This window comes from Fusarium redolens (genome assembly GCF_020744475.1).
Source record: "Fusarium redolens strain MPI-CAGE-AT-0023 chromosome Unknown BKA55scaffold_1, whole genome shotgun sequence".
NCBI classification, from domain to species: domain Eukaryota; kingdom Fungi; phylum Ascomycota; class Sordariomycetes; order Hypocreales; family Nectriaceae; genus Fusarium; species Fusarium redolens.
Window position 1 is genome coordinate 1,185,866 of NW_025763664.1, and position 12,587 is coordinate 1,198,452.

General features: G+C 48.9%; 5 protein-coding genes across 5 annotated transcripts; 3 read left to right on the forward strand and 2 right to left on the reverse strand.

The window, feature by feature from the left end:
• Positions 1 to 244: 244 nt before the first annotated feature.
• BKA55DRAFT_682447 (uncharacterized protein) lies at positions 245 to 1,120 on the forward strand (the record flags this gene model as incomplete). Its single annotated transcript, XM_046198345.1, has 2 exons — positions 245 to 476; positions 528 to 1,120. 2 exons carry the CDS (start codon positions 245 to 247, stop codon positions 1,118 to 1,120), a joined length of 825 nt encoding a protein of 274 aa, XP_046056125.1.
• A 1,840-nt stretch (positions 1,121 to 2,960) lies between these two features.
• Positions 2,961 to 5,055, forward strand: BKA55DRAFT_6643 (major facilitator superfamily domain-containing protein). The gene is made up of 4 exons (XM_046197692.1): positions 2,961 to 3,349; positions 3,427 to 3,893; positions 3,969 to 4,423; positions 4,482 to 5,055. Exons 1-4 carry the CDS (start codon positions 3,251 to 3,253, stop codon positions 4,952 to 4,954), a joined length of 1,494 nt encoding a protein of 497 aa, XP_046056126.1. The 5' UTR covers positions 2,961 to 3,250; the 3' UTR covers positions 4,955 to 5,055.
• A 3,198-nt stretch (positions 5,056 to 8,253) lies between these two features.
• On the forward strand, positions 8,254 to 10,487 carry BKA55DRAFT_498059 (kinase-like domain-containing protein; the record flags this gene model as incomplete). Its single annotated transcript, XM_046186515.1, has 4 exons — positions 8,254 to 8,293; positions 8,362 to 8,747; positions 9,082 to 9,326; positions 9,434 to 10,487. The coding sequence occupies 4 exons, from the start codon at positions 8,254 to 8,256 to the stop codon at positions 10,485 to 10,487; spliced, it is 1,725 nt and encodes a 574-aa protein (XP_046056127.1).
• Positions 10,488 to 11,133: 646 nt separating this feature from the next.
• On the reverse strand, positions 11,134 to 11,899 carry BKA55DRAFT_669317 (uncharacterized protein; the record flags this gene model as incomplete). The annotated part of the gene is made up of 2 exons (XM_046197940.1): positions 11,495 to 11,899; positions 11,134 to 11,432 (listed from the first exon to the last, which is right to left on the reverse strand). The coding sequence occupies exons 1-2, from the start codon at positions 11,745 to 11,747 to the stop codon at positions 11,134 to 11,136; spliced, it is 552 nt and encodes a 183-aa protein (XP_046056128.1). The 5' UTR covers positions 11,748 to 11,899.
• A 160-nt stretch (positions 11,900 to 12,059) lies between these two features.
• On the reverse strand, positions 12,060 to 12,532 carry BKA55DRAFT_682451 (uncharacterized protein; the record flags this gene model as incomplete). Its single annotated transcript, XM_046198346.1, has 2 exons — positions 12,060 to 12,238; positions 12,292 to 12,532. The coding sequence occupies 2 exons, from the start codon at positions 12,530 to 12,532 to the stop codon at positions 12,060 to 12,062; spliced, it is 420 nt and encodes a 139-aa protein (XP_046056129.1).
• Positions 12,533 to 12,587: the final 55 nt, after the last annotated feature.

The window sequence follows — 12,587 nt, forward strand, 5'->3', positions numbered from 1 at the left end:
TAACCGACAGTTGGGATCATCTCGGCGGTTTTCTTGAAACCATGAGTGGATATCGTTTGGCGCGGCTGGCGTCATAGGGGTCTTTAGCACCAAATCTTTCTTTCAACTTCGCTTCCTCTCTAACTTCTTCATCTACCGTAGTTATTTCACTCAATTAGGCCTCTCGCTCTTATAACTTGGCTCTGGTTGACTGTTCGAGACTTTGTTCTAAGGGTCGGGCGAAAAGTTCGCCATAGTCAGCGTCATGGTAAGGGCGGCAGATCGCGGTGTACGAAACACCGTTGTGAGAGACGAGGAAACACCACTATTGGGATCATCACTCTCTAGACCTCTGAAGAAGCCTTGGAAGGAGCGTTTACAACATGATGTCTCCTGTTCGTGGGCAGATGCCGTCTTACTGGCCTGTTATGTCGTGACTGGACTTCTCGACAGCTCCTCCATCCAGGTCTGGGGAACATTCGTGTCTATGCAGACAGGTTAGTAACTTATAGCAATGACGAATATCGTTGATAGCTAACAAGAGTCAGGAAACACTGTATATGTCGGTCTCGGGCTTGCAAGTTTCGCGACATCGACTCCCGGCCCTCGTCTATACAAATCCGCCCTTTCCATCGCATCTTTCTGCCTCGGTTCTTTCCTATTTGCTCGCTTCCATCGGCTTGTCTCTCCTAGGCGTCGCTGGGTTCTCTGTGCTTCTTTCACAATCCAGGCCCTTCTCACAAGCGCAGCTGCGTTGATCGTCACCTTGCGACCGCCTGGCCCGAACACGGATAGCCTGGCATGGAATGTACTGGTGCCGATCGCTCTCATGGCCTTCCAGAGCTGCGGACAAGCTGTAGCGAGTCGAGCTCTGAAGCAAAACGCTCTTATCAGTCTAGTTCTGACAAGTGTGTATTGCGACTTATTTTCCGACAGAGAGCTCTTCGCATTGGACAACGTGTCAAGGAATCAACGAGCAGCTGCGCCAACGCTACTACTTGTCGGTGTGATAGCCGGCGGGCTGTTTGCGCAAAGCTCTGTCGGCATTGCGGGAGCCTTATGGACCGCCGCAGGGTTAAAGCTGTGCATGGTTATCGCATGGTTCCTGTGGCGCTCAGAGGAAGAAACGGAGGAGAGTTAGTTCCGGATGTACGGAATTAAAAGCATAGATTTTATCAGTTATTTCGTTTCAACGTCATCATACAGCTTCAATAGTCAAGTGACCTGAAGTCGAATTGGCTGATGCAACATTGGTGACAGACTGGTTGATCATGTCGGCATCAGGGATCTCGGGCTTTGTAAACATCTTGCCGATGATTTAGTCAGATACTGAATTACAGTTGATATCAGTTGATCAGCTGGATACAACACAGACCCGAGGTCGGACATCCTTTACCAAGATTCGCGATGTTGGAGAGGATGTGCCGTGCGTTGGGTTGCATGGCGCAGACTCAATTCGTGACATGTTTCTCCTTCGGGATACCTATCTAGGAATTACAGGCTCTAATAGGACAACACGGCTTACTGTGATTTGCGAACAAGCAAATGATCTTCACATCTAAGCTGTCCCCCCAAGATAGAAGAAACTCCGGGATCGGGCCCCCCCCACCGGCCGGCCCGGAGCCGAAGAATCTGCCTCTTTGGGAGAGCAACTCGGAGCTGTGGAACAGAGAGAAAAGGGCCGTGAAGCGAAAATTTGAGACTATGAGAAACAGAAATTGAGTGATTGGTAAGGATAGAGGCGCAAATTAACGAAGAAAAAGTTTATATAATCGGGCCATTACGGCGGCAACTGTAGGAAATTGAGAATTCCTCACGCATTGGGCACCTCTTGTTCAATTATTCCCTGTCTTATGCCCCCGCTTGGTTGGTTTGGGGTGGCCTTTTGTGTCACAGTCACAGTTTACGTACTGAAGGGTTAGAGTAGGATTGCCGAAGCGGAGACTCCACCTGTTTTGATACGATTTTTTTTTTTCATATGCTTCAAAATTTTATTTGCCTTGGATTCAAAATTTTACCTTGTTGGACTGGGCCGTGAGCTCGGATATACGAGTGAAGATCATAAAGAGTGGGGAGACAAAAGCGAAAAAGAAAAGAAGATCGTTTATATTCCCGCGGTGAGCGCGGGTAGAGTTACCTTGGGGCTTTTGCATTGAATTCACTGTTACAGTTACAGTTGCAGTTACGGGGAAGAGTAAAGGGTGTAACCGTTTGAAGATGAGTGTCGTGTTGTGTTGTGCTGCTTAGTGAGAGTGATGAGTTGTTCAGATCGGAAGGGTGAGCTTACAAGACAACACAGCGCATTAATACGGTATGCGTACAAGGTTAACTAGTGAAGGAAAGGTGCATTCTTCGAGATAACAGCAACAGACAGCTTCAAACAAGAGTCAAAGAGTACCCCATTCATGGCGCCACTGCGAGTCATTGGAGCAATCCGAGTGGTGATCTGATCGGCGGGCAGTGGATCCCTCGTTTTGCCGAGCGAGGGTAGCGATGGATGTGATGCATTGAATAGATTCAGTCAGGTCAGTGAGTGTCAGAATGTGAGAGAAGCTGCAGCTGCAGCTGAAGCGAAGCTTGTTAAAAGTCAAAGTCTCCCCCGCATTTTGTTGCTTGTCTTCTGTTGGTTCCAAGACCAATACCAAGACCAAGACCGAGACCAAGACAAGACGAGAGTGTCTCGTGCTCATTGCTTGTGCTTGTGTTGGTGCTCGTCTTGTACTCCTCCTCGTCTCTTATTTCCATGTCGTGTACAATTCCCACCCCAAAAGAGTCAAGAGTGCAAAAACGCCCAGAAAAAATAAACTCAATCCATTGGCACACTTGCTCTACCTTAAACCAACTTACCCACCCACTTCTGCATTACTTCCGATCCGATTGACTCCAATCACTTGGAAGGCGCCTCGCTCCGCTTCAATTCCCTTATTTCATCCATCTCATCTCCTTCTTCCCTGGGGGCCAGGGTCTGGGTCTAGGTCTGAGATATATACATTCATCCATATATATCCGTCCGTAACCCGGTCTTGATCATTCTTGGCGTTTATCTCTCATCTCTTTTCTTTTGTCCAGCTCATATCTTATCTTAATAGCAACAACCACAAACAACCACCCTCGGTTCTTCACTGTCACAAGACGGAAAACGAACCGATCATCTATTCGCCCCCTCCTGCCGATCTCAACTCTTCTCGAACTGTTCATCGACGACATCGACAAACAAACACCATCCTCTTCCATCTCGTCGCATCACGGCCACTGAGTAGCCACAGGCCGGATGTCGAGCGACGTGGCAATGGAAAAGGTCCCCATTCCCGTGCCGTTCCCTCCTCCGGCCGCCGTCGACGATGTCGATTCGACTCTCGGAAAAGACGATGTAAATACCCTCTTCAATCTCTGCGCAACTTGTGCGCATGCCACCAACGTCGCAGATATTAACATTACGTCTCCTAGGGCGTCCACGTTCACTATGGCGACGCCATAAGCCCCCTCGAGAAGGGTCTTCTCTGGAAACAAGATCTACGCATCATCCCGCTATCAGGCGCCATTTACTTCCTCTCCTTCCTCGACCGAACGAATATCGGAAACGCCATGATCCTCAATTCGTCGACCAACAACGATATGCAGCGCGAGACCAACATGACCGACCACCAATTCGTCATTTCTCTAATGGTCTTCCTCGTCTCCTATGCGGTGTTCGAAGTTCCAAGTAACATGCTTCTCAAGAAACTGCGACCCAGCCGTTGGCTCGCTTTTCTCATGTTTTGCTGGGGTGCAATGACGATATTGACGGCTGCCACCAATAACTTCGGCAGTGTTACAGCTGTGCGATTCCTACTGGGTGTTTTCGAGGCTGGATTGTTTCCTGGATTAGTGTTCTACTTGACCTTTTGGTACAAGCACGATGAGCGCAGTGTTCGGTAAGTCTTTCTGTATCCAAGCTTTACCAGTTGTCGTAGCGCAACGGTTGAGATGCTAACCTCTTGAACCTTTAGCGTCGCATTCATCCTCGCATCTGCCACTCTCGCCGGCGCATTTGGCGGCGCAATTGCCTATGGCATCGGCCACATGAACGGCACAGCTGGCCTGTCTGGCTGGCGCTGGCTCTTCATTATTGAGGGCATCCCATCTTGCCTAGCCGCCTTCCTGGTTCTATTCTTCCTACCCGATTATCCGGAGCGGGCAAAATGGTTATCTGAAGCAGAGAAGGACATGGCTATCCATCGATTGTACTATGAGGGTTCTAAGGAATCGCATCCGACGATGAACTGGGCAGAGGCCAAGGAAACCTTGATGGACTGGCGATTGTATGCGCATTATGCAATTTACTTTGCGTCTGGCCCGGCATTTGCGAGTTTGAGTTTGTTTGCGCCCTCAATCACCGTTGGATTGGGATATTTCGACTTGAAGGCACAATTGATGACCGTGCCTCCATGGGCTATTGCTTATAGTAAGTTTAACATATTTCTTAGGTTTGAGAAGTTAGCAAAACTGACCGTGCACAACAGTCTGCCAGGTTTTGGTGGCTTGGTCGGCGGACCACTTCAACGCCCGAGGTGTTCACACAGCCATAGCTGCAGCCGTGGGCGCCATTGGCTTCATTATATCGGCTGCGCTTCCGGCCGACGCCTATAAAGCCCGCTACGGAGGTTTAATCATGGCAACGGCCGGCTCCTTTGCATGCATGCCACCCATGCTGGGATGGCTCAGCTCCAATGTGTTTACGACGGCCTCTACCGGTCTTGCCATTGCCCTCAACGTTAGTCTCGGTGGGGGAATTGGGCAGATCCCCGGTGTTTGGATCTACCAAACGTCGCAGCGAGAAGGAGGATTTACGACAGGGCACTGGGTCAATGCGGCTCTGCTACTGTTTGTGTCAGTGATGGCCCTGGGTCTGAGGATGTTTTATGGTTGGAAGAATCGGCAGTTGAGAGAATATGCCGAAAGTCGCGCAGTGCCTTATCGATGCTATAAGTTGTAGGGAGACATGTTCTTCATGATATGTTATGTTATGAATTATTCAACGAGTTCAAAAGCCGAGTCTGTTCATATTGCGTGAGGATGATATTCGGATCCTTGCACCGGGGAATAGTGAGCGATTCTCGCCAGCTACGCTCTGAGATAATGGCTCATGAAACTCCAATGTTACCCAGCTGAATCCATATCTCAATGAGTCAATCTGATGAAGAAAGAAGATTCAGGAACCAGTAACCCACTCGTTGGTACCAAGAGACAGGGTCTGAAGTCAAAATCGCTTGTCTCCAAGTGCCGAGATCCTGATGGAGACAAAGTTCCAGGAACGGCATCCAACCAACAAGCATCAAATCAGGGTTTCTGCAGCAGTCTCGAAACCCCTGGTCAGTATAGCTGAGACACCACCATCATGAGAGTTTATCAGTGATGCTGCTAGCCGCGTAATGACCTCACGAGCTTCATTAGGCAGCGGAAATATCAGAACTCACTGCCGCGTCACGGCGCTTATGAGAAAGGCTAGAGCACATGGCCCAGAGACGTTTCGGGCGTCCCATCGGTGTGCCTACTGACAACACCATGAATCCCTGGCTATCGTGGTCTAGACCTCGCACAGAGCTTCTTACAGCCTGGATAAGCTAAGCCATACTGTACAAACCAAGGACGTATGAGGAAAAAAAAGTAGAACTGGCATTATCCGTGTTGTTTCATCGAATTTTACAATGTGTTTTTTTGCTTTGCAATACGGAGCATATGTTCCCATTAACAGGTGAGCTATAAGCCCTGGGAAGACGTTGGGTTCCGAGAAAATCCAATCAAGAGGGAATATGAGCAACCTTGGCATGTTGGTAACGTGCAGCCAGGGTCTGAAATAAAGATCCAGACCGGGCCAACAGGTAACATGGCGTAAAGCCAAGTAAAGTCTGAGTGGTGTTGTACTGTCAGCAGCCAGCCCAGTCGAATTTAAAAGCCTGTTTTGAGACTGGCTGCATTTGTCTAGGTAGATGGAAGACAAGAGATAATAATAGATGGTGGATGAAATTGAGTGGTTGTACAGTATCAGGTGCAGTATCGTCATGATCAGCATTTTGGGTCAACATTTTCCATTCTTGTCAAAAATGAAGCAATCCAGCTGAGGGAGAATAATAAGTATTGTGATACAGGTTGCTTTCCCTGACCCGTTGAGGAACGGATCTGCCTGGGTGATACGACGGATATGAAAAGGAAAAGTAATGATGTGAAATAGTGTTACAGTGCGATGGGCTTCAACCTTAGTCTGTGGAGTGAGTGACTCTTGAGGTGGAGGTGGTTTGAGTTATCAATCAAACTCCATAAATAGACGGTTTTAGATTCAGCCCAATCATCACGAGAAACTCGTCTCTTTACAAGAGATTTGAACACTTCATTGATAAAGTATTCCGGCCTGGGGAACCTTGAAGTGGCAGGGCTAAGCCAGTGAATGAAGCTTGCTGTGATTTCATTCTCAGCAGCCAACGCACTGGAACAGCCGCCACCAGGCCAAGACATCGCAGGGCTCTAGACTCTCTAATTGGGCGCTGACATCTTCAGATATCCACTCTCCGAGAGCGTGATGTCGTCACCAGCGTCATAGGGCGGATATCTCGCCAGGAGCACCATTTACGTACAAGCAATAATTATCTCCAATGCATGGGTTTGTCTATCGAATCGTTGCTTGCATCTTGAAGTTATGATAGATTTTCCAAAAAAGAAACGACGGATGTAGATATGAGGTATTAGCCTCGAGATATGCGCAAATGATAAGGTAAACCGATGATGCCACTAACAAGCGACCAAGCACATGCATAGCATGGCATGGCACCCTAGCGCGGAGCATGGGTGAGAGAGGGTGATGCCATCATCATCATCATCATCATTGCTGCGTGGGTGTGCACCTGGGACCCCTTCTCTCACCCTTTTTTTTCTACCTGCGGTGATTTGTGTCATTCCGCTAGGGGGGAGACACTGGCAAGCTTTGTATATTTTGTACTATAGTGAGTGACGGACGGGATGCATTAGTACTCCGGCGGCTGTGACGATATCGCGGGGACTTTGGTACTGATTGACGCTTTGGGTGACTTCATCGTGTGTCTATCATCTACTATACACGCCCACGACTTCGAATAGAGTCTAGTCAATACGTTTTATGTCAACATGAGGCTCTATCCTTAACTCAACATCTTAAGATTTGTTTTACTGATCTTCAGATTTGTGTTTACGAGCTGAACTTGTCAACGTCACAGCCAGTCTCATCAATCATTGGATACCCCGCTATCACCACTGCTGACTGACTGGACTGGACTGTATTTACCTCGTCGTCTATTTAGCTTTGGCAACCATCGTCATTCACCTTTACTCACCAGCATCTTACAAATCCTCTGTTTCAGCTATAACCATACATTCAGGGCAATAGTCTCCGAGACTGACCTCTCTTATTCACTCAGTGACCTCACTCCCCAGACCACAGCTGCCCGACTCCCGCCAATTTCCTCACTGAATTGGCTATAAACCCCTGTGTTTTCCAGGTTTCCCGCTGGAAACGCCCCCATCCCCACTCGATCCGCCTGGCGTTGGCCTAGAATCCTGCTAAAATCTGGGCTGCTACTCAAAGTGGGCTGCCCACCTTTTCCCTTTCGTCACCTCTCAAATCTCGGTCCTCCCCCCATCAAAAAGAAACCAGGCTCTACCTTACCATACCTGACCTTGCATTGCCTTGAACAAAAACAAGCAACCAGCGCAAGGCACTTTTATCCCAAACAATTTCCTTTTCCTGGTTTCTTCCCTCGAGACGACTTCTCTTTTCTCTTTCTTCTCCATCCTCCCACATTCGTGTCACTTTTTGACCCAAAACGTTAAACCCTTACTCATCTCTTCACTACTCGACTTTCTACGACACCCTCACATCAAACGCCAAACAAGAAACGCTCCCGTCTGCTAGAGTAGGTCTGCTAAACCCCGCATCATCCACAGAGCAGTCCAACCCTGTTTTCCTGCTTCTGTCAAGAAACCTATCCCGCTTCGTCTTTTTATAATAATATTGCCGGCGCTTTGCGACACGCCACGCACACCAAACAAAGCTCACGTTTACGATCACGACTCGGAACGACTCGAAGACGAAATAGCTCTAGGCTAGATCATCGAAACCCGTTTTTAGCTGTATTGCACAATAGAAGCAACCACTGCTCTCAAAGACGTCCAATCGCCCATTACTTGCTACCAAAATTGGCCCAAGGCCTCACGACCTTTTTTCTCACAGGCGACTGTCGCGCCTAAGCGACAATTTCTACAGCCATGTCTACCATTCAGCAACTTAAGAACTTCATCCGGCACGGTATGTTCTAGCCCACTATTCTGCCAAGTTTGGCCCGTTTTTATCAGTCGCTGACAATTGTTGCTTAGGCAAGCAAGCTCGTGCCGCTCCTGAAGAGGCCCCACGCAAGACAGAACAGCAACAGGCGCCCACAGTCCAGCACAAGACAGTATCAGACCCCAGTAACTCTCACTACTCGCGGGCACAAGAGCCCGGAAACGAATATGGCGATGACGATTACGCACACAGCAAGAGCAAGAAGCGCGTTGACGATGAGAAGCTCGCCAAGCTTATCGCCGAGGAGAATGCCAGCAAGAGCAAATTCCCTCGCTACCCCGGTCTCGAACGCTGGGAACTCGTCGACAAGATGGGCGATGGTGCCTTCAGCAATGTATACCGTGCCCGCGACACAACAGGCCAGCAAGGCGACGTCGCTATCAAAGTAGTACGCAAATACGAGATGAACAGTATGCAGGTAAGCAAACCTTGGGTTGTCTGTATCCGTCACCCCATCTCCTTTTGTTTTGATGTTTCTTGTGCTTTTCATTCGTCTGCTTTCTCTTTCTTTGGGTCCCCATTTACCAACACGGGGTTGTCCCCTTTCATAGGGCAATAAGCATTTACATCCAGACTTCAAGAAAGTCCCGAAGGCAGCAGAGGTGCGAGAAGATTCTCCTTACATCATAATTTTTTCCTATGTCCAGGCCAGCGCTGTCCGCGTCTGAAGTCAGTTCCTGCTGTCTTGATGGCGGGGATGGCCAGCCTTTAGACTCGAGGACATGCGAGGCAGAATACTAACACTCCTGCAGCGATCAAATATCTTGAAGGAGGTCCAGATTATGCGCCAACTTGACCACCCCAACATTATCAAGCTCGTCGAATTCTCCGAATCGAGGCAATATTATTACATCGTTCTGGAGCTTGCCCCCGGTGGTGAACTTTTCCACCAGATTGTCCGCTTGACATATTTCAGCGAGGAGCTTTCCCGACACGTCATTGTTCAAGTGGCCAAGGCTCTCGAATATCTCCACGAGGAGAAGGGTGTTGTTCATCGGTATGTCATGACTCTTTTTGGGCCGCTCGATGACAGAAGTGGTGATGCCCCTCCTGACGTCATTCGCCCCTGCACGGCCTTGGAAATATCACTAACATCCCTACCAGTGACATCAAGCCCGAGAACATTCTGTTCGAGCCCATTCCTATGGTGCCTTCGAAGCACCCAAAACCCAAGCAGCCTGGCGATGAGGACAAGGTTGACGAGGGTGAGTTCATTCCCGGCCAAGGCGCCGGTGGTATTGGTCGTATCAAGATCGCCGATTTCGGTCTCTCCAAGATCGTCTGGGACAACCAGACCATGACGCCTTGTGGAACTGTTGGCTACACAGCACCTGAAATCGTAAAGGACGAGCGATACTCCAAGTCAGTCGATATGTGGGCGCTAGGATGTGTGCTATACACTCTGCTTTGCGGTTTCCCACCATTCTACGATGAAAGTATCGAGGTGCTCACTGAGAAGGTCGCTAAGGGCCAGTACACTTTCTTGTCTCCATGGTGGGACGAGATCTCAAAGTCTGCACAGGATCTTATCAGCCATCTCTTGACTGTGGATCCTGAGAAGCGATTTACGATTACCGAGTTCCTCGCTCACCCATGGATTGCTGGAAATGGACCTACTCCTCGAGATGAGGTGAAGAAGTCTGATGGTATGCTCCGCGCCTTCGACAGTACGAAATTCGAAGAGTCTGGCAAGCGATACGACTTCCGATCTCCTGGTGCTGTTAACCTGCGTGAGGTCTTTGATGTCGGTTATGCTGTTCATCGTCAGGAGGAAGAGGGCAAGCGAAGAGCGCAGATCGGCCCCAAGGGTACACCAGCGCGCTTCCTCGGCGGCCTCAACGAGGAAGATGAAGACGATGACGTTATGCAGATCGATGGTCAAGATAACAACGCCCCCAAGCCTAACGCAGCAACTCAGGCTCTTGAGCAGAGTATGCGAAAGGCCAACATCCGAGATCAAGAGCAACAACAACAACCTCGGGGTCGTGAGCGGGAGCGTGCTGAGAGAGGCTACGGCCAACACTCGGCAACAGTCGCTGCGGCTGCTCGACAGCAGGTCCGCGAGCGCAACCGCCAGCGAGGAGCATTTGAGCTCAACCTGGACAACGCTACCCTTCTGGGCAAGCGAAGCAAGAAGGTTCCTGTCATGGGGGTATAGGAACCCACTGATATAGACTCAGCCGATGGTTCAGGAACAACAACACCCAGGCGCTTTAGCCTCGATGGCACAGTGTCACCAAGACCAACACCTCTTCGGCGGCACTCTACAGAGCTTCCTTTTATGTTTGAAGAGCATAGATGATTGAAAGAGCATGAGCCTGGGGTGTGACTGTTTCATATTGACTGTTGTTTTTGGAAAGAAGGAGGATGACAGTGACACCAGATATTGTCACGGGGGCATATTTGTTCGGCATGGCAGAGGAGGAAACAGATTATTTGAAGTGCATTCAGGCGCAAGGAGTACCGGGTGATTGGCACGGCTAACGATACAGCCCGGGTCATTTTGGGACTCAAGACTATTTGCAACGTTTTATGTCATGTAATATTTGTCAAAAGCCAGGGGCTATGTACGATTTAGCAGGGCTCTTGTCTTTTGGTATTTATAATCTCTCTGTGTGTGTCTCTTTGTGGATGTCGTGAGGAGAGGTTGTGGCAATATTGCGTTGCGCAACATCAATCATCCAGGCTAGGAGTTTTGGGATCTCGTTTATTATGTACTGAATGACACAGTTTTAAGACTGAAGATATACTTGCTTGAATGTTGGAGATGTAGGTTTATCATTGGATTATACAATTGAATTAAATCACTCCCCCTCATCATCTTCTTCCTCCTCTTCACTGCCTTCATTTGAAACTGGGAAATGCGAACCATTGTTCTTCCTCAAGTCACCGCCAGATGGGACATTCCCACCTCTCTGTGACTTTGCCAGATCAGCTTGATGTTTTCCCTTGGTACAGCCCTTTCGTCCACCTAATTTATCACAGCACGTCCAGCGAAACCCATCGGGCATCTCCTCTCTCATCTCAGGCGTATCAATCTCCCCATGACAATTCTCATCATGATCCGCCCAGAAGTCCTCTTCGTCATCAACTTCAAGTTCCCCTAACGTCATCAGCCTCATCTCAACAAACATACACACAAAAAGGTAGGGCTGGTCAACGTACCTGGATGGTAACGGCACGACGTCTCAGTGTTATCCTCATGTGTAAACGCCTGGTCACACTGAACACAGACAAACAAATCATTCATGGCTTTGCGCTTGAGGCCGGTTACTGGATTGTCAGCGGCTTTGAGGGCGCGGTAGTGGTTTAGGGCGCGGGCTTTGACGATGCGGTCGTCGAGAAGGGCGAGGAGGATTGCGCGGACGTGTTGCTCTGGTGCGAGATGGACCATTTCTTGTTCTAGTGTGAGGGACATTTTGATGACTGAGTATGTTTGTGATGTATTGTGTGAGCTGGGTTGAATTGAGTGAGTGTTAGTGTAAGTGTAAGTGAAGTGACGTCTTGAAGTTGGGGTAGTTGGGAGCTTGTTTTATTAGTGTCGCGGTGATACGCAGGGGTAGATATGGTCTCAACTTTCCAGATTCTTCCAAGTGGACGATCACTATTAACAAATCAACTTTAAAAAGTATAGATGGATTGGAATTAGAGGAATAATTGCATTTACTATCTAATTGGCAACCTTCTAATCAACACCAAGATTGCTGCCATCTCCCCCTCTTAGACTTCTTTAGATCGGCTGAGCCTCATGCTTTCCATGGGTACACCCCTCTTCAGTGCCTCCCTTATCACAACAATCCCAAAGAAAAGCATCTGGAAATTCTTCGCGATATTCGTCTGTTTCGACGTCCTCAAGTGAACCTCCATGGTCGTCCCATGCCTCAGCCTCCTCATCGGCGTACATCACTCCTGTGCTGTAATGTGAGCCATCTATCTTGCCACAGTTAAAGCTATGGGTTCACTTACCAGGATGAAAACGGTGTTTTCGTGTTTGTTAAACTCCTTTTTGCACTGGCCACAGATACGCATCTCATCTTCCGCCTTGCGTTTGCGCCCATCGGAAAGTTCAGGCGTGGCTTGCAAGCTGTTGTAGTGGTCCGGAGCACGGGAGCGGGTATCTTCATCTTGGCACAAGGCACGAAGAACAGCACCAATCTTTTGCTCAGACGCTGAAACCAAATCTTCCACGGTATACGGCGGCATTGTGTAAGGTATTCGCGTTTGTCTGATCGATTGAAGTGTTTGGTTTGTGTGAAAA

Coding starts and splice junctions, on each gene's coding strand:
- BKA55DRAFT_6643 (XM_046197692.1), top strand. CDS start 3,251: ATGTCGAGCGACGTGGCAATGGAAAAGGTCCCCATTCCCGTGCCGTTC. Junction 3,894..3,968: donor CACGATGAGCGCAGTGTTCG/GTAAGTCTTTCT, acceptor TTGAACCTTTAG/CGTCGCATTCATCCTCGCAT. Junction 4,424..4,481: donor TCCATGGGCTATTGCTTATA/GTAAGTTTAACA, acceptor CGTGCACAACAG/TCTGCCAGGTTTTGGTGGCT.